This window comes from Asterias rubens, chromosome 13 (genome assembly GCF_902459465.1).
Source record: "Asterias rubens chromosome 13, eAstRub1.3, whole genome shotgun sequence".
NCBI classification, from domain to species: Eukaryota; Metazoa; Echinodermata; class Asteroidea; order Forcipulatida; family Asteriidae; genus Asterias; species Asterias rubens.
Genome location: NC_047074.1, coordinates 2,956,992 through 2,984,205, shown reverse-complemented (window position 1 = coordinate 2,984,205; position 27,214 = coordinate 2,956,992). Strand labels below are relative to the sequence as shown.

Here is a 27,214-nt window from a genome sequence, read left to right as displayed (position 1 = left end):
TATAAAACATCAGCAATTAGTATTATTTAAGTATTTTCTTTAAATTAAAAAACTTATTATTTCAACTAGTTATTATTATTTTTATTAAAGTAGAGAAAACAAATTGTTCTGAAGTGAAAACAAAAATCGTCAATTTAAAAGTATTCACAACGACATTTCAGAAGGCAAGATGGCGGCGGCCAGTGCAGCAACAAAGTCGAAACTATTGTCGTTGGTTGAGGAGGCTGAATGCCTCACCAAGTGAGTCTTTTATTGCAAATTGTACAATGGAATAATCATTATATTATGTGCATTGTTAATATATAAGTTTTGTTTCGAATAACATTTATTTGGTCGGTGTAATTCCATGGCATAGCCGTGCCGTGTTTACGCCGTATGTAATTGTGTAGACTGTCTGTAGCATGTAGGCCATTATGAATGATTGTTATTTTATTTAGTTGAGGTCATGTGATGTTTTGGTCACACGACAATGTGTATTGTTGTATGTGACAACAATTTAAAACTTCACCATAGCGCAAACCGAACTTTTTAAATTATCACTGTTTAACTTTAAGTTAGGTGAACAAATAATTACTAAATGAAGAAGAAAGGGGTAGGAACTCCAAAAAATAAAGAAAAGTCAGTTAAAATAATGTTTGACCATTTGTTATTATTTTATTTATTATATTATTTGGAGTACGCCACAACTCTATTTTCTGTATCTGTATGTGTATAGTTGAGCCGGCAAAAAAATTTCTAACGACACATCACACCAGCTTTATTTACGCATTATACTGTGGATGGGATGGCTTAATTTTTGAAGTGCTTAGCGTGAGTGTCCTTGAAGATATATCTAATGATCATATATTTAGTAATCACACTATCGGGTAAGGCATTCCAGTCCTTGATGGTGGCCGGAAAAAAACGACTGCCGTAGACTTTGGTTGTGTGACGAATTTGATGGAATTGAAGATTGTGTTTTTCTGGAGGGTTGAGTGGAATGTTGTGCAAAGTCTTGAAACAAGATTTCAACTAAATTATTGACAAGTTTGTAGAACAGGGCTAGCCTTCTAGCTTTCCTTTCTAATTTCTGTGCATTTTTGCAGATGTAAAAATAATTGAATGTGCTCGTCATTCAATCACCTTTTTAAATTTTCAGGGATTATAAAAAGAATTGCTGAATTTAAAAATTTACTCTTTTTTTTTATTATAGAAATTTAACTCATCCTCAGGTAAAATATTGACTTATGATGTTAATGATGTTTTCTTATTTTCTTTCTTCCTTTTTTTTGTCAGGGATCTTTTTGAAACTACTGCAGCAGTTCGGCAAAAAATGCCAACTTTGGAGGATCCACAGGTAAGTGGTTGGTTTCATTGAAGAGTCTGGGTACTCTTTGTTCTACACATACTTACAAAACACAATTGGACATTAGTGACACAATCCTTTAAAGCCATTGGACACTTTCGAAACAGAAACAAAAAGAAAAAAAGTTCACAGATTTACAAATAACCTACAGGGTTTACAGGAGGTAATGGTGAAAGAGTCTCTTGAAATATTCTTCCATGAAATGCTTTACTTTTTGAGAAAACATTAAAACAATTATCAATTCTTGATATAGAGAATTACGGATTTGTTTTAAACACGTGTCATGACACGGCGAATCGTGCAGAAAAAAAGTGTGGGTTTTCCCATTATTATCTCCCTACACCGATGACCAACTGAGCCTAAATTTTCACAGGTTTGTTATTTTATATATAAGTTGTGATACACAAAGTGTGGGTCTTTGGACAATACTGTTTACCGAAAGTGTCCAATGGCTTTAATCATTTTAGCATGAACTTTGCTACATTGCGCTTGCGCCATGCATGTACATTGCCACAGTGCATCTTGAGAATTAAAAATGAGTCGTGACTAGTCAGCTAGTGCTGTAGTCGCGAATAATTGAGGTGGGACTCGTGGAGTAGTAAATTTCACTAGTGGCCCAGGCCTAATTAAAACCCCGTAATTCAAAAAGGGGCTCCAGGGTCAAATTCAGTTTTTTGGTGCACTCATTTTCCAATAGATGGAGTCCTCATGAAAGTCTGCAACCTCAGGTTGACATGGTTTGAAAATGTTGTTTGATTGGATACTCTTTCAGAGCGAACTTTGCATGTGTCATAGTAAATCAAAATTCATGAATCTGTTACTCCAAAAGTGGAAGTTTTGTTACAGTCAAAATGTCCTGGTGTTGAACAAGACCACCAACATATTGCTAGACAGCTCAGTTGTTAGAGCGTTGGAAAATTAAAATCTGGAGGTCGTTGGTTCAAATCCCGCTCTTGTCAATTTGTAATTGCACAACCCCCAAATCATTTAAAATTTACTAAGGTTCAGTTTCCTGTGTGGTTTATTACTTGACAGGCTTCAAATGACCCATAACACCCACATCAATTGATGTGGTGCCCTTGCATTTGCTGTGGTGCCCCTTGCTAAGTTCAATACAAATTTACAATTTCCTCATAGAGTGTCCCTAACCTTGCCCCTTCAAGAGTGAAAGTCAAGGCCCGACTTGATATTTGGAGTAAAAAAGTTGCAATAAGGTGATCCCTTGGCTGCCACTTCCCAGGTCGTATCATAAAATTGTGGGTGTACTGTTATCCCATTCATACTTACACCCTCTGATTTCAGATCATGGACATGCTCCTGAAGAAGAATGAGGAGATTGAGGCAACACTCAAACAGACAAAGGAGCAGAGGGAGAAGCGACGGGAGATGGAATGTCTGCAAGAGGAAGTAGACAAGCGGGATGAGGACATCAAACAGCTGCAGAGACAACTCAAGGAGGCAGAGCATATATTGGTGAGACAAGTTCGTTGAGTGTTGTGGCTGAGAGGTTTGGTTTACAGGACCCAAGCTCTGGTGTTGTCAGCAGCAGAGTGTGAGATTTAATCCCTGTCATGACACTTGAGCAAGGCACTTACAGGCACTGAACCCGTTTGGTAATTGTCAAAGACCAGTCTTCTCACTTGTTGTATCTCAAATGATGCATAAAATACCAGACCTGTGAAAGTTTAGACTCAATTGGTCATTGTAGTTGCAAGAAAATGTGCAAGAAAAAACACCCTTGTTGTGCTTTCAGATAGTAATAAAAGGCTTCTTGCCAGAAGTCTTATATTATTGAAGTGAGAAATTACCTCTTTCTCAAAAACTTTGTTACTTCAGAGGGAATCGTTTCTCACAATGTTTTATACAATCAACAGCTCTACAGTGCTCTACCAATTAAGGTTTCATGCTAATGTTGCGCTATTGTTTGTCACCTGGCCAGAAATGCCTTTGTCACTAGTCCTTATTCAAATCATATAGGGATGTTTCCCAACACCGAGTTGGCCAGGTACATGTAGGTAGACCACTTGGAAAGAATTCTGACTGGTCCTCAGGTGTTTTAACCGGCATTTAGCATAACTGACAGTAACGCTTCTCAGATTCAAATTTTGGGGCACAAAAACTTGTTTAAAATGCTTTATACCGTCAAAATTTGTATTGCCAATAGAGTGATCACAAAACATACCTTCCCTTTAAACCCAAACAGGCTACAGCTATTTACCAGGCCAAGGAGAAGTTGAAAGCCATCGACCGAGCCAATAAGGGGGCCATATCTGCAGAGGAGCTCATTAAATATGCGCATCGCATTAGTGCAACGAATGCGGTGTCAGCTCCATTGTCTTGGGCGCCAGGTATGATTGCAATAAATACTTGTAACTCGGTAGTTAAACTCTTTCAGTGCCTGCTTTTGTTTCTGTGCTTTGAACCTGAAGTGCCCACCTGTTTTTTAAAATTTTGCAAAGATAAATCGATAGGGAGTCTTTCTTATTAAAAGGTCTTTGTACTTTTTGTAGCACAAACACAATGTCCAGTTTAATGATAACCTGTGGACTTTGTGTTTTGTGTCCTACAAAAAGTACCCTAACCCTTTGAACAAAATGTGTCCCCAAAATGTTCACAAAAATTGTGTTGCCACATGGATAATCTCAAAGTTAGTAGTATTTCTTATTTGAGTGACATATCCCCCTCGTAACAACATGTACTACGATGATACTTTTTGAATACATAAAATAGATCAGACATGTACGACCTTGGCACTGAGAGAGATAAATTCAAGCAATTTTGTTGAACTAGAATAAGGATCACAATTATGACTCGGGGGTTATACAACTTTTTATTGACTGATAATTTTGTTCTACACCAGTGGCTTCTTATGTAGCTTTCAAATCCTGGTGACTGGGCCCTTTTTTCATTCCTTAATTAAACCATCTCATCTCCCTTGGGGGTATGCAGCCAGTTCTGTTTCAACATGAAGATTTTTGTTTGTTCACTCTTTGATAATAATAATAATAATAACCCGTTTTTATATAGCGCTTTTCACACCCGGAGGGCGACCCAAAGCGCTTCACATTATTACCCCTGGTCACTGGGCCTTAAATCACTCCTTAAACCATCTCAGCTCCCTGGTGGGGAGTATACAGCCTTGTGCAACATTAATATGCGCTACTCGGCTAAATCAATCACAAGAACCATCTCTGCCCTCGCAGGTACCCATTTACCCCTGGGTGGAGAGAAGCAATTATAGTTAAGTGTCTTGCTCAGGGACACAAGTTTCACGACCGGGATTCGAACCCACACTCTGCTGAACAGAAGCACCAGAGCTTGAGTTAGGTGTTCTTATCCACTCGGCCACGACACCCTGATGTGAGGGCATGTACTTGTTTTACCTGTGGTGTTGCTGCCAGACAATAGTTCAGGCAATAGCCTCTATTGCCTCAATAAAGAACCAGGCCTTCATGACATTTCTTGTAAATTTTTATCTTTGTGAAAAATTTGTTTATAGATTTGAAAAACAGGATACATTTCTGCATCACAGTGTCAGCCAGAGGGGTTTCAGATGTCTTTTGGACACCCCGATATCAATTTGAACACCGCGTTTTATTCGTCATTCACATACTTAAATGTATTGTATTAAAGGCACTGTACACGTTTGGTAATTGTCAAAGACCAGTGTTCTCACTTGGTGTATCCCATCATAAGCATTAAATAACAAGCTTGTGAAAATTTGTGTGTTTTCAGATTGGAATAAAAGACTTCTAGCTAGAAGTCTTTTATTATTTGAGTGAGAAATTACCTCTTTCTCAAAAACTACGTTACTTCAGAGGGAGTCGATTCCCATAATGTTTTATACTATCAACAACTCTCCAATGCTCGTTACCAAGACAGTTTTTAAGTTAATATTTGTTTTGAGTAATTGCATGTACCAAATGTGTACCTTCCCTTTAAAGGAATGTTACAGAATTGGTAAGAAACACAAATCGTGAAGGTCACAGATAAGCATATGATTATAATAGAAAACATCCCATAAAATATTGTCATGAAATTTCATGTTTGTTGAAAAAATAAATAATCTTATTTCGGAGTTTGGAGTTAATCGCTCAGTGAGTGTTTTATTCATTTTTATTTTGGCATCAATGCAATGCAAAATTTGCAATCGGTTTTTCACTATTCTAGCGTAACCCAGATGGCCGATCGATCTTAAACTTCTACAGGTTTGTCAGTTTATGTATTTGGTGGATTACATGCAGTGCTCACATTGCCAGCAACTGTTTTGTTAGCAAAAACTAATTCCTTTAAGTGAACAATTTGGACACCCAGTTGTTAAATTTTCAACAAATTTGGACACCCTTTTACCAAATCCTGGCTTAAACATTGCTTTGCATGTAACTATTTTTCCTTGGTAGGTGATACCCGTAGGCCATATCCGACAGACCTTGAGATGCGCATGGGAATTCTGGGTCGCCTCAGCAATCTCCCAGTTGCTGCAGTAACAAACGGCGTCTCAGAGGGAGCAACATCTGCGTCGGGAGGGGGTAAGTGAAAACAAAAAATCCCAGCCAGTGTTCCCCCCACAAAAAAAGCTGACAATGAAGTTCGAGTAGCTGAGGCTTTTGTTAGCCCCTTGTGATAATGTCTTTTGGGTAGTGTTGGTACTGGAAAGAACCGGTGGTTGACAACTCAACGTTTTGATCAGTGTGCTCTGATCGCTTCAAGAAACGATCCGAGTATGTCAGTTGTCAACCACTAGTTCTTTTCAGCCTGGCCAGCTTGAACTAGGGTGTCTTTGTCCCTAATTCCCTGCTGTTCCCTCTCCCACCCCATTTCCTGTCCTTACCCAATCTACCCTCATCTCTCATCTATTCTTCACATGTTCCTTGTTGTATCCATACCTTCTGCCAGTCATCTTCATTCAGGACCAGTGATTACGTGTATACACCCACCATGCCAAATTTCAAATCCTGCTTTTAAAGCATTGGACCCTTTCGGTAAACAGTGTTGTCCAAGGCCCACACTTTGTGTACCACAACTTCTATATCAAATAACAAACCTGTGAAAATTTAGGCTCAATCGGTCATCGGAGTCGGGAGAAAACAACGGAAAATCCCACCCTTGTTTCCGCGCGTTTTGCCGTGTCATGTCATGTGTTTAAAATAAATCCGTAATTCTCGTTAACAAGAATTTATATTGTTTTGCTGTTTTCTCAAAAACTAAAGCATTTCATGGAATAATATTTCAAGAGAAGTCTTTCACCATTTCCTTCTGTAAACCCTGTAAGTTATTTGTAAATCTGTGAATTTTTTTTTTTTTTCCTGAACCGAAAGGGTCCATTGGCTTTAAATCAAGTTTGAAGACATACATTTTGAAGGCATTGGGAAGATCTGAAGTGACCACCAACATTTTGTCTACATTGTAGGTCTGTCACCTATAAATTTCTGGACAAATACTCAAAGGCACAATATTGCTTTCTGTATGAGTTTTGTGTTACAACGTGTTTTTAAACAATTAAAATAACTCTTCGTAACTCATGGAAAACCCCAGAAACATCTGAGAAACATTTCATGCATGAGTCGTTTCGCAGTTTAAACATGTTTTTGGTGAAAAGTTATCCAATTTATATGACTTCGAAGGGAATCCTTTATAGTTAATAGTTTATACTATCAATAGCTACAAGTAAGTTTGAAAAGCCCTTTGTTTGTGTAGTATTTACAAATCTTTGACCTTCGGCCCAAGTTCATAAAGCCTGTAAGCACAGAATTTTCTGCCTAGCAGATTGATGAAATTCAGCCCAGACCTTCAAGCAGGGACCCACTTTGCTCTGGGGTTTGGCCGACACCATGATTATTTTTTTGCGCAAAAAGTCTTTCATTCTCTGTGGGTTTTTTTTCTTCTGCCACTTCCCAGCAGACGTTGCAGCATCCGCAGGTGGTGGCATGACATGGCAGCCCTCTAGCGAGCTGACCGCCAGCCTGACCATTCCCTCTAGCATCAGCCATCATAGTACGGAGTTGAACCTTGACCTCGGTGCCCCGGGCCAGAACAAAGAGAATGAGGACGATGTGGAGGTCATGTCCACGGATTCTTCTAGCAGCAGCTCAAGTGAAAGTTTATGAACATGTCGTGTGGAACTTCGCTGATGTGAACTTTGACCCTTGTTTCATAGTCTGAATCCACCAAAGGTACAATAAACCATCCATTTTGACCTTTGACAAGTAAGTTTGCAGCTCAAGTAATGGTTTGTAAACCTATTATGTGGAACTCTTCTGATGATGTGAACTTTGACCCTTGGCATGTGTTGTAGTCGGAATCAAGCAAAGGGACCATGAACCACCAATTTTGACCTTTGACATGTAAGTTTGCAGGTCAAGTAACAGTTTGTAAACCTTTTATGTGGAACTTTACTGATGATGTGAACTTTGACCCGTGGCATGCATCGTAGTCGGAATCCAGCAAAGGGACCATTAACCACTCATTTTGACCATTGACTTGTAAGATCGCAGCTCAAGTAATGGTTTATAAATCTAGTATTATGGAACTTTGCTGATATTGTGAACTTTGACCCTTGGCGAGCAAAGGGATCATGAACCACCCATATTGACCTTTGACATGTAAAATGGCAGCTCAAGTGATAGTTTATGTACCCATTATGTGGATTTTTACTGATGATTTGAACTTTGACCCTTGGCATATGTTATCATAGTCTGAAACCAGCAAACAACAACCAGGTATGGCCAAGTTGTGTCCCTAATCGATGATGGTTTCCGCTAGTCTACTATTAAGAACCAGCCTACTTATTGCATCTTTACTTTTCAATAGCAAATTTCATAGCACAGTTATCAGTGATAATGATAACGTTCGTGAGCAACCAGTCACTTCGACATGACATGACATGACTAGAGAATTGTTTGCACTTCTACTCTTGTATGCAAGCAAATGCATGTCACTAAAAAAAACCTAGTCAACCAATGGAACTTGCACTTCTCACTGACTTATGTTTACCTTGGACACATATTTAGCATCGTTATAGTGCAATAAGAGATAGATGTATGAACACCATTGATTTGTTGTTTAAAGTTTTCATAATAACACACCATTTACCTATGTCCTTTGATATTGATATTATAAGTTGTCATGTTTTGAGTAAAAACAGTGATAAGTGGTACATCTTTTGTCAGATTTGTTTGAATACTAACACGTAATGTTTGTTTTGATTGTACACTTTTTCGAGCGAAAAGTTCATGAGGACCTTCAAATGCCTTGTACACTTTTTCAAGGGAAAAGTGCATAAGGCTTTATTTAGCCTTGTGATTTTTTTCAAGCGAAAAGCTCACAAGGCTATAGCCTTGTGATTTTTTCAAAGGAAAGGTTCACAAGGCTATATAGCCTTATGATTTTTTCCGAAAAGTTCACAAGGCTGTAGCCTTATGATTTTTTGGAAAAGTTCACAAGGCTATAGCCTTATGATTTTTTTCGAAAAGTTCACAAGGCCTTATGATTTTTTGGAAAAGTTCACAAGGCTGTAGCCTTATGATTTTTTGGCAACGTTCACAAGGCTATAGCCTTGTGATTTTTTCAAAGGAAAAGTTCACAAGGCTATAGCCTTATGATTTTTTGGCAACGTTCACAAGGCCTTATGTTTTTTTCCGAAAAGTTCACAAGGCTATAGCCTTATGATTTTTTGGCAACGTTCACAAGGCTATAGCCTTGTGATTTTTTCAAAGGAAAAGTTCACAAGGCTATAGCATTATGATTTTTTGGCAACGTTCACAAGGCCTTATGATTTTTTTCAAAAAGTTCACAAGGCTATAGCCTTATGATTTTTTTTATGATCATAAGGCTATAGCCTTGTGAACTTTTCGAAAAGTTCACAAGGCTATATAATTTTTTCCGAAAAGGAAAGGTTCACAAGGCTATAGCCTTATGATTTTTCCGAAAAGTTCACAAGGCTATAGCATTATGATTTTTTGGCAACGTTCACAAGGCCTTATGATTTTTTCCGAAAAGTTCACAAGGCTGTAGCCTTATGATTTTTTGGCAACGTTCACAAGGCTATAGCCTTATGATTTTTTGGCAACTTTCACAAGGCTTAGCCTTGTGAACTTTTCGAAAAGTTCACAAGGCTATAGCCTTATGATTTTTTGGCAACGTTCACAAGGCTTAGCCTTGTGAACTTTTCGAAAAGTTCACAAGGCTATAGCCTTATGATTTTTTGGCAACGTTCACAAGGCTATAGCCTTATGATTTTTGCGAAAAGTTCACAAGGCTATAGCCTTATGATTTTTTGGCAACGTTCACAAGGCTATAGCCTTATGATTTTTTGGCAACGTTCACAAGGCTATAGCCTTATGATTTTTTTCGAAAAGTTCACAAGGCTATAGCCTTATGATTTTTTGGCAACGTTCACAAGGCTATAGCCTTATGATTTTTTTCGAAAAGTTCACAAGGCTATAGCCTTATGATTTTTTGGCAACGTTCACAAGGCTATAGCCTTATGATTTTTTGGTAACGTTCACAAGGCTATAGCCTTATGATTTTTTGGCAACGTTCACAAGGCTATAGCCTTATGATTTTTTATGATTTTTGCGAAAAGTTTTTTTGGCAACGTTCCTTATGATTTTTTGGCGACGTTCACAAGGCCTTATGATTTTTTTCGAAAAGTTCACAAGGCCTTATGTTTTTTTCCGAAAAGTTCACAAGGCTGTAGCCTAATGATTTTTTGGAAAAGTTCACAAGGCTATAGCCTTATGATTTTTTTCGAAAAGTTCACAAGGCTATAATAGCCTTATGATTTTTTTCGAAAAGTTCACAATGATTTTTTGGCAACGTTCACAATGATTTTTTGGCAACGTTCACAAGTTCGCCTTGTGAACTTTTCGAAAAGTTCACAAGGCCTTATGATTTTTGGCAACGTTCACAAGGCTATAGCCTTATGATTTTTTGGCAACGTTCACAAGGCTATAGCCTTGTGAACTTTTCGAAAAGTTCACAAGGCTATAGCCTTATGATTTTTTCGAAAAGTTCACAAGGCTATAGCCTTATGATTTTTTGGCAACGTTCACAAGGCTATAAGCCTTATGATTTTTTCCGAAAAGTTCACAAGGCTATAGCATTATGATTTTTTGGCAACGTTCACAAGGCCTTATGATTTTTTCCGAAAAGTTCACAAGGCTGTAGCCTTATGATTTTTTGGCAACGTTCACAAGGCTATAGCCTTATGATTTTTTTCGAAAAGTTCACAAGGCTATAGCATTATGATTTTTTGGCAACGTTCACAAGGCCTTATGATTTTTTCCGAAAAGTTCATAAGGCTGTAGCCTTATGATTTTTTGGCAACGTTCACAAGGCTATAGCCTTATGATTTTTTGGCAACGTTCACAAGGCTATAGCCTTGTGAACTTTTCGAAAAGTTCACAAGGCTATAGCCTTATGATTTTTTCGAAAAGTTCACAAGGCTATAGCCTTATGATTTTTTGGCAACGTTCACAAGGCTATAATATAAGCCTGATGATTTTTTCCGAAAAGTTCACAAGGCTATAGCATTATGATTTTTTGGCAACGTTCACAAGGCCTTATGATTTTTTCCGAAAAGTTCACAAGGCTGTAGCCTTATGATTTTTTGGCAACGTTCACAAGGCTATAGCCTTATGATTTTTTTCGAAAAGTTCACAAGGCTATAGCCTTATGATTTTTTGGCAACGTTCACAAGGCTATAGCCTTATGATTTTTGCGAAAAGTTCACAAGGCTATATAGCCTTATGATTTTTTTCGAAAAGTTCACAAGGCTATAGCCTTATGATTTTTTGGCAACGTTCACAAGGCTATAGCCTTATGATTTTTGCGAAAAGTTCACAAGGCTATATAATATAGCCTTATGATTTTTTTCGAAAAGTTCACAAGGCTATAGCCTTAGGATTTTTTGGTAACGTTCACAAGGCTATAGCCTTATGATTTTTTGGTAACGTTCACAAGGCTATAGCCTTATGATTTTTTGGCAACGTTCACAAGGCTATAGCCTTATGATTTTTTATGATTTTTGCGAAAAGTTCACAAGGCTATAGCCTTATGATTTTTTGGCAACGTTCCTTATGATTTTTTGGCGACGTTCACAAGGCCTTATGATTTTTTTCGAAAAGTTCACAAGGCCTTATGTTTTTTTCCGAAAAGTTCACAAGGCTATAATAGCCTTATGATTTTTTTCGAAAAGTTCACAATGATTTTTTGGCAACGTTCACAATGATTTTTTGGCAACGTTCACAAGTTCGCCTTGTGAACTTTTCGAAAAGTTCACAAGGCCTTATGATTTTTGGCAACGTTCACAAGGCTATAGCCTTATGATTTTTTGGCAACGTTCACAAGGCTATAGCCTTGTGAACTTTTCGAAAAGTTCACAAGGCTATAGCCTTATGATTTTTTGGAAAAGTTCACAAGGCTATAGCCTTATGATTTTTTGGCAACGTTCACAAGGCTATAAGCCTTATGATTTTTTCCGAAAAGTTCACAAGGCTATAGCATTATGATTTTTTGGCAACGTTCACAAGGCCTTATGATTTTTTCCGAAAAGTTCACAAGGCTATAGCATTATGATTTTTTGGCAACGTTCACAAGGCCTTATGATTTTTTCCGAAAAGTTCATAAGGCTGTAGCCTTATGATTTTTTGGCAACGTTCACAAGGCTATAGCCTTATGATTTTTTGGCAACGTTCACAAGGCTATAGCCTTGTGAACTTTTCGAAAAGTTCACAAGGCTATAGCCTTATGATTTTTTCGAAAAGTTCACAAGGCTATAGCCTTATGATTTTTTGGCAACGTTCACAAGGCTATAAGCCTGATGATTTTTTCCGAAAAGTTCACAAGGCTATAGCATTATGATTTTTTGGCAACGTTCACAAGGCCTTATGATTTTTTTCGAAAAGTTCACAAGGCTATAGCCTTATGATTTTTTGGCAACGTTCACAAGGCTATATGATTTTTGCGAAAAGTTCACAAGGCTATATAGCCTTATGATTTTTTTCGAAAAGTTCACAAGGCTATAGCCTTATGATTTTTTGGCAACGTTCACAAGGCTATATATAGCCTTATGATTTTTTTCGAAAAGTTCACAAGGCTATATAGCCTTATGATTTTTTTCGAAAAGTTCACAAGGCTAGGATTTTTTGGTAACGTTCACAAGGCTATAGCCTTATGATTTTTTGGCAACGTTCACAAGGCTATATATAGCCTTATGATTTTTTTCGAAAAGTTCACAAGGCTATAGCCTTATGATTTTTTGGCAACGTTCACAAGGCTATAGCCTTATGATTTTTGCGAAAAGTTCACAAGGCTATTATATAGCCTTATGATTTTTTTCGAAAAGTTCACAAGGCTATAGCCTTATGATTTTTTCGAAAAGTTCACAAGGCTATAGCCTTATGATTTTTGCGAAAAGTTCACAAGGCTATAGCCTTATGATTTTTTTCGAAAAGTTCACAAGGCTATAGCCTTATGATTTTTTGGCAACGTTCACAAGGCCTTATGATTTTTTTCGAAAAGTTCACAAGGCTACAGCATTATGATTTTTTGCCAACGTTCACAAGGCTATAGCCTTATGATTTTTTTCGAAAAGTTCACAAGCCTTATGATTTTTTTCGAAAAGTTCACAAGGCCTTATGTTTTTTTCCGAAAAGTTCACAAGGCCTTATGATTTTTTTCGAAAAGTTCACAAGGCTTATGATTTTTTGGAAAAGTTCACAAGGCTATAGCCTTGTGAACTTTTCGAAAAGTTCACAAGGCTATAGCCTTATGATTTTTGCGAAAAGTTCACAAGGTCATAGCCTTATGATTTTTTGGCAACGTTCACAAGGCCTTATGATTTTTTGGCAACGTTCACAAGGCTATAGCCTTATGATTTTTGCGAAAAGTTCACAAGGCTATTATAGCCTTATGATTTTTTGGCAACGTTCACAAGGCTATAGCCTTATGATTTTTTCGAAAAGTTCACAAGGCTATATATAGCCCTATGATTTTTTTCGAAAAGTTCACAAAGCTATATTTTTTGGCAACGTTCATAAGGCTATATATAGCCTTATGATTTTTTCAAGCAAACAGTTCATAAGGCTATTATAAGCCTTGTGATTTTTTCAAATGAAAGGTTCACAAGGCTATAGCCTTGTGATTTTTTCAAAAGGAAAAGTTCACAAGGCTATATATAGCCTTGTGAGCCTTGTGATTTTTAAGCAAAAAAACAATAAGTCTATATAGCCTTGTGATTTTTTCGAACGAAAAGTTCACAACGAAAAGTTCATAACGCTATATATATAGCCTTGTGATTTTTTCAAAGGAAAGTTCACAAGGCTATAGGAAAAGAAAGGCTCATAGGAAAGTTCATAAGGCTATATATAGCCTTGTGATTTTTTCAAACGAAAAGTTCCTTTTGAAGCGAAAAGTTCATATAAGCCTTGTGATTTTACACAAGGCCCTGTGCATATTTTAGGCTAGTTTGTGTACATGTACTTATCACACTTTGCTCGCAAATGTGCACAAGCCTATTAACTTCAGTTCAAAACTGATGTAAGTTACCTGTATTAGTATTGTCAAGTTGTTACTGTCTAGAGAAACATTAAAAACAACAATTGTCACCCCAAAAAATAAGTATTTGTAAGATTTATTTCAAAAGTGTAGTTCAAAGGCTACACAACCCCTCTTATTGCGTACCATACTTTTTAAGTACTTTCATTTATATCATCGACAGGAAACCTTAACAAAGCGTGAAAACTATAACTTTTAAAGTCACATTCATTTTAAACATAAGTCCTTCCCCGAATAAGGAAATATTTTTACACAAAATAATCGTCAAGAGTACTGGATATTCCCACAAATTCCTCTGCATAATTAAAAAAATTCTCTAAGAATGAATCATTGCTACATTACTTACTGAGGACTCTGGACACTATTGATAATTGTCAAAGACCAGTCTTTTCACTTGGTGTATCTCAACATATATTAAAATAACAAACCTGTGAAAATTTGAGCTCAATCGGTCGTCGAAGTTGCGAGATAAATATGAAAGAAAAAACACCCTTGTCACACGAAGTTGTGTGCTTTCAGATGCTTGATTTCGAGCCACAAATTCTAAATCTGAGGTCTCGAAATCAAATTCGTGGAAAATTACTTCTTTCTCGAAAACTACATGTACCTCACTTCAGAGGGAGCCGTTTCTCACAATGTTTTATACCATCAACCTCTCCCCATTACTCGTTACCAGGTAAGGTTTTATGCTAATAATTATTATGAGTAATTACCAATAGTGTCCACTGCCTTAAAATGATTCAAACGTGAACAGGAAGGTCCTAAACATATTGTACAAGAAGTCTACTGCATGTCTGCCTGTAGTGAAATCCAAGGTTTTTTTCCAAGATTTGGTTAAAAAGGATTTCAAAATTTGCTGGAAATTTCAAAAACCGGGTATCCAAATTGTTTACTCACAACACATTTACATGTACATGTAAATGACGCTTAAAACAAAGTGTCCAAATTTAAAACAGAGTGTCCAAAAGACACAGAGACAACCTTCTGACTAACACATGTGGTGAAAACCTAGTGTAACCCTTGCCATGCTCCTAGTCTACACATGCCAGATCATACAGCTTTAGAAGCTACTGGCCCATAATTGTCCTTGAACATTGCTTTGGTGCCCTTTGAAATATTATTCCTTTACGAATGACAAAAGTGCCCTGTGTGGGTGCGAGTGCAAATGTATTGTACAGTAAACTATTACATTTGAGGGATCAACTGTGAAACGGTGCAAAATCACTCAGTCGAGAGACTCAAGTCACACAGGCCCAGTTTCATAGAGCTGCTTAAGCACAAAAAAGAAGCTAAGCACAACACCAGAATAAGGTTACCAGCCAAACTACCATGTCACATGTACAATTTGTGACTGGTACCATGCTCGTTTCTGCTTAGAAGAAAATTGTCAAGCAATATTGTCTGCTTAAACAGCTCCAGGAAATTGGGCCCAGGCATTTTCCATGTTGGGGAAGTTTCACATAATGACACCATACCTCTAGTCCTCTACATGTAATTTGACTCCCAAAATGGCCGACTGTGAGTAGACAGTAGCGTAAAGTGATACCAGTGCAAGGGATACAAAACTTCTTATAGTTCATCAGTGTCTTATTGGATCCACTCCTCTACCGTCTTGAAGATGGTATCCCTGGCCTGTACGAGCTCGGGCGGGTCTGATGGAAGCTTTGGATACATGTTCGCACAATGAGCAGTACCTGATGGAAACAAAACAAACCAAAACAACGAACAGTTGAAAAAAAAATCCTCCATTTAGTCCCTTCAAGTATTTCACTCATGAAAAGGTCATCACTCTGCTTGATACTACAGGTAGTGGACACTATTGGTAATTACTCAAAGTAATTATTAGCATAAAACCTTTTTTGGTGACGAGTAATGGGGAGAGGTTGGTGGTATAAAACATTGTGAGAAACGGCTCCCTCTGAAGTGCCATAGTTTTCGAGAAAGAAGTAATTTTCCACGAATTTGATTTCGAGACCTCGGATTTAGAACTCGAGGTCTCAAAATCTCGCAACTTTGATGACCGATTGAGCTCAAATTTTCACAGGTTAGTTATTTTATGCATATGTTGAGATACACCAACTGTGAAGGCTAGTCTTTGACAACTACCAATACTAGCGTCCAATGCTTTTAAGGTAGTGTTATACTTTGGTAATGACCTCAACATTGTTTTCAGTCGACTAAAGTTGCCATTGGGGCTGAAAAGTCATCGGAGTGTGGGTTCAAAGAACGTTCGTGACACATGTGTCCTTGAGCAAGATACTTTACTATAATTGCTTCTCTTCACCCAGGGGTATAAATTGGTACCTGCGAGGGTAGAGGTTGATATTGTCTATGAAAAAAACACTGGAGAATCACAGAAGCTCAGGCCTGTAGCTGAGAAAGATTACGGAATGTATTGACCAAATGACCAGGGGACAATTTCACAAAGGTAGCCTAATTTAGCTTTAGTCCTAGGACTCTCTGTCCTCTTTAAAGACCTCGTCCTCGTTCTCATTGGTCCATTCATCATCACGTGCCAGGTGTTAATTTTGCTAACTACCAAGAGCGCACGTGAGAATTCACACAAGTGGTAAATGCGCATGACAAGTAATAGTTCCCCGGGAGCTATTCTACTTGTCATTGCGCGACGTCATCCCCGGGCGATATTGATCATGGCACCGTTTTGTATAATATACACGCACGAACAGCGCTCTCTAAGCGACATCCAACACATGAACAAACTTATTATGTGCATTTAGTTTGTCAACTTCCAATACCTCGGGGAGCTAATATCGACTAGTCACCCTCAAACCATGTTATATTTGTATATTACTACGCTGCGACACAAAATTCTTACCATGTATGTAGACTGCTTGCTCCTCATCCGAGATGTCTTTCGTAATGCCGAGATAATGCCAGGGGTCTATAGAGCCGTTAGGAAAGATCACCTTGGTTGCTCGGATGCCCATACCGCCGTAGTTGGTGTTTGTACGAGCGATACCCTGGGATAGTGTTGACTTATTGAACTGCTTGCCGTAGATGTCTGAGCACATCTGCAGAGAATAACTAATCAACAGAAAAGGATAAACAAGTTTAATAAAAAGCAAGTCAAATATCATGTCTAGGTGTTTTGGCGGTTATTGAATTTTTCAAGCAGGGGGTGGGGGTTATACAAGCTCGCCACATAAAGCTAAAAGCCACTCTTGGTATGGGCTACAAAAAAACACCCTAGAGGGGGTTTCAATCAACATAAGACAGTGATTTGTTTTGGAGGGGGCAGGATAAAACTCTGCCAGTATCCTTTTGAAGGAGCTCATGATGCTTCATCAGCCTAGCAGCCGATTTCACGTGCTAGGATTCATCCTATATCGAGTCAGGACAAGTAACTAATCCTAACTTAGGATTAATCTTAAGGTACACATGTTACAGTGTAAGGCTGGAACTCATCCAAAGTCCTAAGATTAATCCTAAGCTAGGAAGAGTTTGGTGAAATCGACTACAGTACTTCTACTCTTCGGGGCAACAGGTCATTTTCTGCAGCATCAGCCCCAGTGTGGAACCAACTCCCTTAACTGTTAAATCGTCTTCATCCATACAACATTCAATGGGAACTTAAAGTCCTGTTCAAATACGCATTCTCATACAGTCAACAGTCGTAATTTGTTTTTCCCCCCTCAAGGGCCATGAGCACCTTTGTTAGGCAGATACTAGCGCAATATTAAAGCCATTGGACCCTTTCGGTAAACAGTATTGTCCAAAGCCCACACTTCGAGTATCACAACTTCAAATAACAAACCTGTGAAAATTAAGGCTCAATCGGTCATCGGAGTGGGGAGAAAATAACGGGAAAACCCACCCTTGTATCCGCGCGTTTCGCCGTGTCATGACATGTGTTTAAAATAAATCCGTAATTCTCGTTATCGAGAATTGAAATTGTTTTACTGTTTTCTTAAAAAGTAAAGCATTTCATGGAATAATGTTTCAAGAGAAGTCTTTCACCACTGCCTTCTGTAAACCCTGTAAGTTATTTGTAAATCTGTGAACTTTTTTTTCTTTTGTACCGAAAGGGTCCAATGGCTTTTAAGGCAGTGGACTTTATTGGTAATTACTCAAAATAATTATTAGCATAAAACTTCACTTCGTAATGAGTAATGGGGAGCTGTTGATAGTAAAAAACAGTAGTTTTTCGAGAAAGAAGTAGTTTTACATGAATTTGATTTTGAGACCTCCAATTTAGAGTTTGAGGTCTCGAAATCAAGCATCTGAAAGCACACAACTTCGTGTGACAAGGGTGTTTTTCCTTTCATAGGTATCCGCAACTCCAACGACCAATCAAGCTCAAATTTTCACAGGTTTATTTCATGCGTATGTTGAGATACACCAAGTGAGAAGACTGGTCTATGACCTTTACCAATAGTGTCAAGTGTCTTTAAGTTTTCTTAAATTATTTAGTTTCTCTATTATTATTTATATTAATAATTACTCCTATCACAAACTGCATTACCTTAGGGGGAAGTGTTGCCCAAAAGGTTGATCTTTGCCATCTGACGTCTGGAAGAATCCAAACTCTGTACATGTTTGATACACCCACTGTCGACCTATTAAAAAACAAAACAAGATTTTGAAACAATATTAATAATAATGTTTATGGATTCTTACATGTTTTGACCCCTTGCACGCACGTCAAAAGTGGCGACTGTGCCTTGCTCACCATTTTGGTTGGCAATTAGGTTTACAAGTGAACGCCGCGTCGCCTAAAATGCACACTTCACTAAATAACGCACAGTGACATTGCCCACCAGTAAGGCGCAACCAAGATTATCAATGATGACCGTCAGGTGAATTGGGTCAATATCGCTCATATTCGTCACTCAGTGACGCTCAAGTATTTTCATGCAAGGTATTGTGGAGTATGAGACATATTCCTTATACATACATGTAGCACCATGTAATGGTTTACAAGGCGCTGTGGCGCTATGATGCCAATCAAGCCAGGATCACCGGAAGCGACCTCTTCTCTTTACGATGAGTGCATTGTTATGTTCATTTATGTGCATTACACAACACACAAGACCAGCGGCTTTCAATCCGTCCGAAGGTAGAGCATTTAAGTGTCTTGTTTAAGGACACAGGTGTCACAACCGGGACTCAAACCCACACTCTAATGAACAAAAACACCAGAACTTTAGTCCGGTGCTCATATCTGCTCGGCCACAACATGCCAGTGAGAGCTACTTATTATTATAGACCTTATGCACATGACGTCATTTCAGTAGGACGCCCTCACCTAGAGGTCAAAAGGAGGTTGTTCATTGGCTAATCCTGTGCGCCGCGCGTACAAATCTGTGCATTTCGATTGTTTCGTCACCGTTTTTCCACTAAGATGGCCGCTGGATGACGTCAATGCATAAGGTCTATTATTACTTCTATTATTGAGTGCCATGACTCGAACTCAAATTCACATTCTACTGATCAGAAACACCAGAGTACAAGTCCAGTGCGCTTGACCACTCAGCCGAGACACCCAATGGCCCTTTTCGAAATCACAACTTCGGCTTTGAGTTCGGCTTCGGTCTCCGTCCCAAGCATGTAGGCAAAGCAAGTGCAAAACAACCGCTAGCCTGAGCCAAATCCAAAGCCAAAGCTGTGGTTTTGAAAAAGGCCTATGAACAGGTACAAGATTCCAAAGAGCTTACCTCCTTCCGAAGCTGAGCTTTTCCAAGATATCTCCCTCATATCTTTGATCATAGTGTCGTATGAGACATCCAGGCATTTCTCTCCGTACGTCTTCAAGAGAAGTGAATTAACCGCAGCATAGCGGTCAATTTCTTTACCGATGGACGCATTTACCATGATGTCACACAAAGTGTCAATAGTAATATCTGTGCCAATAGCTCCCTGTAAGACAAACAAAAATTAACCCTCTCACTATTGGTGCACATTTTCAAGTGAGTTGGCCCACCATTTGAAACCATCTATAACTGCACAGGTTGTCTTAGACTTGTGGATAAGTCATTAAATGTTACGTCAAATTGTTCAGGGCAAGCTTATGTTTAGCAACCTCCAGATAACAAAATTGTGAAATTTTTGCTCAAACGGTGAATGAAGTTGCAAGGAAAAAAAGAAAGAAAAAACCCTTGTTACACAAATTTACATGATTTTCGATGCCTACAAAAGGCTTCAGGCCTGGATTTTTTTTTATTTTCGAGGCATAAATTACCCTTTTCTCCAAAAACTACATTACTTCAGAGGGAGCCATTTCTCACAATGTTTTATACTATCAACAGTTGCTCTCTTTTGCTTGTCACCAAGTAAGTTTTAATTTTTATATATATTTTGAATAATTACCAAACAAGTCCAGTGGTTGGGGGATGGGGGGAAATGGATATTATGCCTACCTCAAATTTACGATTATCTTTGTTGTACTGCACCACACCGAAGAAATTCCCAGCAATGGACTCAAAGAAATTGGAAACATCGTTCGGATTGGATCCATTTAACGGGTTACAAAGTCTGCAAATAAAAAAAGTATAAACACAGTTATGCTTATCGAATATTCATAAATATCCTAGACAGCAACCCTAATGGTTGAAGGGTGGTCATGTACTGAATATTCATAAATACACTAGACAGCAACCCTATTGGTTGAAGGGTGGTCATGTACTGAATATTCATAAATACCCTAGACAGCAACCCTATTGGTTGAAGGATGGTCATGTACTAAATATTCATAAATACCCTAGACAGCAACCCTATTGGTTGAAGGATGGTCATGTACTGAATATTCATAAATACACTAGATAGCAACCCTATTGGTTGAAGGGTGGTCATGTACTGAATATTCATAAATACCCTAGACAGCAACCCTATTGGTTGAAGGGTGGTCATTTACTGAATATTCATAAGTACCCTAGACAGCAACCCTATTGGTTGAAGGGTGGTCATGTACTGAATATTCATAAATACCCTAGACAGCAACCCTATTGGTTGAAGGATGGTCATGTACTGAATATTCATAAGTACCCTAGACAGCAACCCTACTGGTTGAAGGGTGGTCAAGTACTGAATATTCATAAATACCCTAGACAGCAACCCTATTGGTTGAAGGATGGTCATGTACTGAATATTCATAAATACCCTAGACAGCAACCCTATTGGTTGAAGGGTGGTCATGTACTGAATATTCATAAATACACTAGACAGCAACCCTATTGGTTGAAGGGTGGTCATGTACTGAATATTCATAAATACACTAGACAGCAACCCTATTGGTTGAAGGGTGGTCATGTACTGAATATTCATAAGTACCCTAGACAGCAACCCTATTGGTTGAAGGGTGGTCATGTACTGAATATTCATAAATACCCTAGACAGCAACCCTATTGGTTGAAGGATGGTCATGTACTGAATATTCATAAGTACCCTAGACAGCAACCCTATTGGTTGAAGGATGGTCATGTACTGAATATTCATAAATACCCTAGACAGCAACCCTATTGGTTGAAGGATGGTCATGTACTGAATATTCATAAGTACCCTAGACAGCAACCCTATTGGTTGAAGGATGGTCATGTACTGAATATTCATAAATACCCTAGACAGCAAACCTATTGGTTGAAGGATGGTCATGTACTGAATATTCATAAATACCCTAGACAGCAAACCTATTGGTTGAAGGATGGTCATGTACTGAATATTCATAAATACCCTAGACAGCAACCCTATTGGTTGAAGGATGGTCATGTACTGAATATTCATAAATACCCTAGACAGCAACCCTATTGGTTGAAGAATGGTCATGTACTGAATAATCATAAATACCCTAGACAGCAACCCTATTGGTTGAAGAATGGTCATGTACTGAATAATCATAAATACCCTAGCACTGTCTTGGTTGAAGAATGGTCATGAATTGAATATTCATAAGTACCCTAGACAGCAACCCAATTGGTTGAAGGATGGTCATGTACTGAATATTCATAAATACCCTAGACAGCAACCCTATTGGTTGAAGGATGGTCATGTACTGAATATTCATAAATACACTAGACAGCAACCCTATTGGTTGAAGGGTGGTCATGTACTGAATATTCATAAGTACCCTAGACAGCAACCCTATTGGTTGAAGGATGGTCATGTACTGAATATTCATAAGTACCATAGACAGCAACCCTATTGGTTGAAGGATGGTCATGTACTCAAGTTTACATAGTATTAAACCAGTTCAATAATTCAATGTTAACAAGCTTGCTCACTGAAAAATACTTCAGACCTGCTATTTTACGGAGGCAACGAATTGCCTTCATCCCCCCTGTTCATTACCTTGGTGCCTTTGAAATGCTACAGTAGAAATTTAAAATGTCCTCACAGGGTGCCCTATACCAGTAAGAAAATGTCTTGGTGCCCTTGCCCATTCAAAAACGAAGCATATAGGCCTATTACTGATAAGTTTTTGTGGCTTAACTCCGAAAAGAGCTTTCCCATCATGAAAAAAAGCAAGATATAAATAAACCTAAACTAAAACAAAGAACAAGGGAAGAGGCTCGCTTACTTAAATGACTTGGAGATGACAGACCATCCAACCATGTGCATTAGAAACTGCTCTACTTGAGCTGTAGCAAGCTGTATGTTCTTGTTACACTCGCTGCCATGTTGGGTCGTTGCCAGTGAATCACGGACCACTGATACGTAACCTTTAAAGGATTTGGATACTTTTTCAAAATGTCCATAGATTTACATTAAACTTACAGGGTTTGATGATAATGATAGTGGAAAGTTTCCCTTCAAATCTTACTTACTGAGGTGCTGTAGTTTTTGAGAAATGAGTAAAACAATGTCATGAAATACGTTTGTAAATGATTGAAATAATTTTCGTCTCATGAGACGAAAATTATTTCATGACATTGTTTTACTCATTTCCCCAAAACTACAGCCACCTCAGCACATAGTATTTTCAGGGAAGCTTTCTACTATCATTATCTTCAAACTGTGTAAGTTTAGTGTAAATCTGTGGACATTGTGTTTTTTGCCCTACAAAAGTTACAAAGACCCTTTAAAATGAATATAACATAAAACATGCCAATGAAGGTTTTGATTAAAAACCAAGTCAAAATGTGTTCAAAACTTCCAGATAAGTAGCCAGTATCAGGGGTCAATTTCACAACTAGTTAGGACTAACTAGTGATATAATGTGGAAGTGTCGTGGCCGAGCGGTTAAGAGCACCGAATTCAAACTCTGGTGTTTCTGATCAGCAGAGTGTGGGTTCGAATCCCCAGCCGTGACACTGTGTCCTTGAGCAAGACACTTAACCATTGCTTCGTCCTTCGGATGGGACGTAAAGCCGTTGGTCCCATGTGTTGTGTAACGCATGTAAAAGAACCCAGTGCACTTAAGGGGTTCGCCCCGGTGTTCCTGGTTGTGGCTGCTTAATGCGCCGTAGCACCTAGTAAACCCTTATAAGGTGCTAAATAATTGGGTCTCAGAAATCATCACTGCAATAACCTATCTTTCTAAAAGTTTGTATATACTCAGCGCCTTGAGTACCTTGTTTGGTAGATACGTGCGCTTTATAAGACTTCGATATTATCGATATTATATACAAAACTTAAGGCTACTCCTTGAGACATAGTCTTAACTCTTTTGAGAAATTCACCCCTGGGCTCAGATATTGTCCCGGCTTGAAATACCTCACAGGCCTGACTTAATAAATTTATTCAAGCACTTGGTCAGAATAAATTCCCCCTCAAATTTTGCAGTGTTGTGTTTTTCCCAGTGTAATTTTACGCATTTTAATTTTAAAACCAATTCTATGCTGGGTTCGAAGCCAGTCTCTATGTTTGGTTGAAGACAGGAAACAAATACCAAAATTAAAAGAAAGTTATTTAAATCTCTACAATGAATATTGTTATAGCGTGTAAAGTCAATGTCAGATTAATGTGATTTACCTGTGAAGTCTAGCTGAGCCAGTACTGGTGCGCTGGTAGCAACAGCTCCATCAACAAGATGAGGATATTTCAGACGATACCACGCAGACAGAGAGCCTGTTATCACGAGACAAACAAACAGGGTTTACAATACTTATTTCTTTTCCAGTCCAAAAAAGTAAACCATATCTTTGCATTTGAAAGGTTCTACCAAAACTACCAAATCAACAGAGAATTTAGACTTGTGAATCTCCCAAAGAAGTCAATGAATCTTATCAAACCTTAAATCAGCCAGTACAGTCAGTTCCATCAAGACGGTCAGTCAGTCAGTCTGGTCAGTTCTGTCAGGTCAGTCAGGATGGTCAGGTCAGTCAGGTCAGTGAGTATCAGGTCAGTCAGGTCAGTCTGGTCGAGCAGGTTGGTCAGATTAGTCAGGTCAATCAGGTCAGTTCCGTCAAATCGGTCAGGTCTTACGGTCATAACAGTCAGGTTAGTCTGGCAGTCACATCTGTAATGTGGTCAGGTTGGGCAGATTAGTCAGGTTGGTAAGTCTTAAGAGGTCAGTCAGGTGGTCAGGTCGGTCAGGTTGGCCCGATTAGTCAGGTCAATCAGGTCAGTTCCATCAAATCAGTTAGGTCTTATGGTCATGTCAGTCAGGTTAGTCTGGCAGTCACATCTGTAATGTGGTCAGGTTGGTAAGTCTAAACAGGTCAGTCAGGTCATTCAGGTCAGTCAAGTTGGCCCGATTAGTCAGGTCAATCAGGTTAGTTCCATCAGGTCATTCAGGTTGGTCAGGTCAGTCAGTTCAGTCAGGTCAAACAGGTCAATCAGGTTGTCATATATGACCTTTAAGTACATGTAGATCACAAGATGTTTCACTAGTCCATAAGCAAAAATCTAAATGTTTTTCACTTGTCGCCCACTGGTTTTACTCGCATTTGGCATATGGGCAACTGCTACATTCAAATTCTGTATTTGTCATGACCGAGCTGTATTTACCTGGATATGAGCCGCCAAACGAAATACACTTGTTAGTTGTGAGGTTCATCTTCATTGCCATGAATTGTCTAAAATGGGCTAGATCTGCCAGGGCCTGCTCGCTGTTCAAGAAGCTCAGATTTTCAACAGATAAATCCCTACACAGTGGCAAAATAAAAAGGTTGATGTACCAACAAAAATGATATTCAATGCAATATTCTAAGTTTGCATCCAAAATGGAAATCAGCCTTTGACCCATAATTACTCAAAATAATTATAAGCATAAAACCTTTCTTGGTGACGAGTAATGGGGAGAGGTTAATGGTATAAAACATTGTGAGAAACGGCTCCCTCTGAAGTGGCATAGTTTTTGAGAAAGAAGTAATTTTCCACAAATTTGATTTCCAGACCTCAGATTTAGAACTTGAGGTCTCGAAATCAACCATCTTAACGCACACAACTTCGTGTGACAAGGGTGTTTTCTTCTTTCATTATTATCTCACAACTTTGATGACCGATTGAGCTCAATTTTTCACAGGTTTGTTATTTTATGCATATGTTGAGATACACCAACTGTGAAAGCTAGTCTTTGACAATTACCAATAGTGTCCTCTGCCTTTAATCCTATCTCGAGTTCAGGACAAGCTGTTGATATAAAACATTGTGAGAAACTGCTCCCTCTGAAGTAACGTAGTTTTTGAGAAAGAAGTAATTTCTCACTAAAATATTTGAATCGAGTTGAATTGAGCTGAGTTCTCGAATCGAGCATCTGAAAGCACACATCTTGTGCGACAAGGGTGTTTTTTCTTCCATTATTCTCTCGCAATTTCGACGACCAATTGAGTTCAAATTTGTACAGGTTTGTTATTTTATGCATATGTTCAGATAGGCCCACACCATGTGAGAAGACTGATCTTTGTCATTTACCAAAGGTGTCCAGTGCCAACCGATGCTGTGTTGCATCTTAAAGGGGCAAACTAGGGCTTTCAAAAAATGAGTCATTTGAAAGGAATATTGCATTCGGATCTGAAGGAAAATTACTTCACTTACGGAGTTGGATGGCTCTCTCCATAGAAGCGATGCTCAAGCATTAAACACAGAGCCCCTAATCGTTGGGCCATAACAATCCATGTTCCCTCAACCATCCAGATAGGGTTGGCCGTCCCTTCTCCACCGATCATCAGAAACACGGGACCGCCTGGTTTGTAGAAGGTATCATTCACAAAGTAGCGCTGGAAAGAGGAAAGAGTGTTTATTTATTATAGCATTTGAGGCGTTGCATGGTGAGGTATCGGCATTAATTTGGTTTGCGGTAACACCGCATGCGTGTATAGTACTTGTCAGGTAGAGTTTGTTCTTAGAGAACTGTCTTTCATACCAGCAGAAGGGGTCCCAGACGAGTGTCCATATGTTTTGTACACAAAGCACAGATCGGGTGTTTTTTCTTTCTAGGACGACTGTGTGCAGATAATTCTCAACGTTTGTCAGGGGAAAAAAATAATATGTGCACGCTCGTCACGAGTCGTGACTTCGCGATGCGTTCGGCAGAGTTCGGGGACAATCAGCACTTGTAGTGTAGTGGTAAACCGGAGAAGTTGCAAGAATTGAACATTTTTTACATATTTTGAGATTGCTGAGTTGATTTTCTGTTGCCCCGCGGACAATGATAGTTCAAAGGACACATAGAGCCTAATTTTGGCGAGAAAAAAGACGAAGGAAAAAAGAAGAGAGATTTACGATTCCAAAATTCATTGAACCATGATTGAACCATCATCGTTATTATGGGAGAGATGTACTCCTATGAGGTTACGGGAGACGGGAACGATAGCGGACGATACCGAAATAGGTCTAAGACTAGGACTCTTAATACTAAGTAGGAGTACACCAGCAAAGTAGTTTTACAAAAAAAAAAATATTTATTATTTCAATTTGTACGTCCTGCTGCACACGACCCGTGTATAAAACCCAACATGCAAGATGTAAAGCAAGCGATTCCGGAAAGGAATAGCAACTGATCCAATGCACACTGAATTGTGACTGTATGACAACAAATTAGCTGTGTGTGTGTTGAACTACATTCATTCCGCCGACGCCATCGTACCTGTTTCCATGTTCTGAGATCCGCATCATTGAAATGGTCTAACTTCTGTTCCAGCCACTGGTCAGGAGGGAGCGGACCGTCCGTCTGTCTCCGGGGAGCTCCAACCATTCCACCACGGGGCCTACCATGGAGGAATCGCGGCAAAGACCGCGTCAACCCAACGCAACATAGAAGAAACAGGAACACTAACCTAAGAACGGCAGCCATTGCGATCATGTGTGGTTTGTTGGTTTGGGTTTGGTCAGGTGACTTGGATCATGTGATAGCTTATACCGATTTCAACGACTGTTTTATGGTGAACAGTATAATTGGGGAAGGTGGAGCTAATA

The 27,214-nt window shown here is 38.8% G+C and overlaps 2 protein-coding genes across 3 annotated transcripts; one reads left to right on the top strand and one right to left on the bottom strand.

Moving 5' to 3' along the window:
* Nucleotides 1–161: 161 nt before the first annotated feature.
* LOC117299005 (mediator of RNA polymerase II transcription subunit 4-like) lies at nt 162–8,499 on the top strand. 2 transcript variants are annotated; one of them, XM_033782413.1, is made up of 6 exons: nt 162–240; nt 1,276–1,336; nt 2,648–2,818; nt 3,549–3,693; nt 5,746–5,874; nt 7,247–8,499. In XM_033782413.1, exons 1-6 carry the CDS (start codon nt 170–172, stop codon nt 7,450–7,452), a joined length of 783 nt encoding a protein of 260 aa, XP_033638304.1. In that variant the 5' UTR covers nt 162–169; the 3' UTR covers nt 7,453–8,499. The 2 variants fall into 2 exon arrangements, with proteins under 2 accessions (XP_033638304.1, XP_033638303.1); XM_033782412.1 differs by having other exon boundaries at nt 7,244–8,499.
* Nucleotides 8,500–15,263: 6,764 nt separating this feature from the next.
* On the bottom strand, nt 15,264–27,105 carry LOC117298911 (thymus-specific serine protease-like). Its single transcript, XM_033782289.1, has 10 exons — nt 26,886–27,105; nt 25,835–26,016; nt 24,806–24,942; nt 23,828–23,923; nt 22,434–22,575; nt 20,281–20,395; nt 19,579–19,780; nt 18,387–18,480; nt 16,740–16,948; nt 15,264–15,597 (listed from the first exon to the last, which is right to left on the bottom strand). The coding sequence occupies exons 1-10, from the start codon at nt 27,099–27,101 to the stop codon at nt 15,491–15,493; spliced, it is 1,500 nt and encodes a 499-aa protein (XP_033638180.1). The 5' UTR covers nt 27,102–27,105; the 3' UTR covers nt 15,264–15,490.
* Between the last annotated feature and the right edge of the window lie 109 nt (nt 27,106–27,214).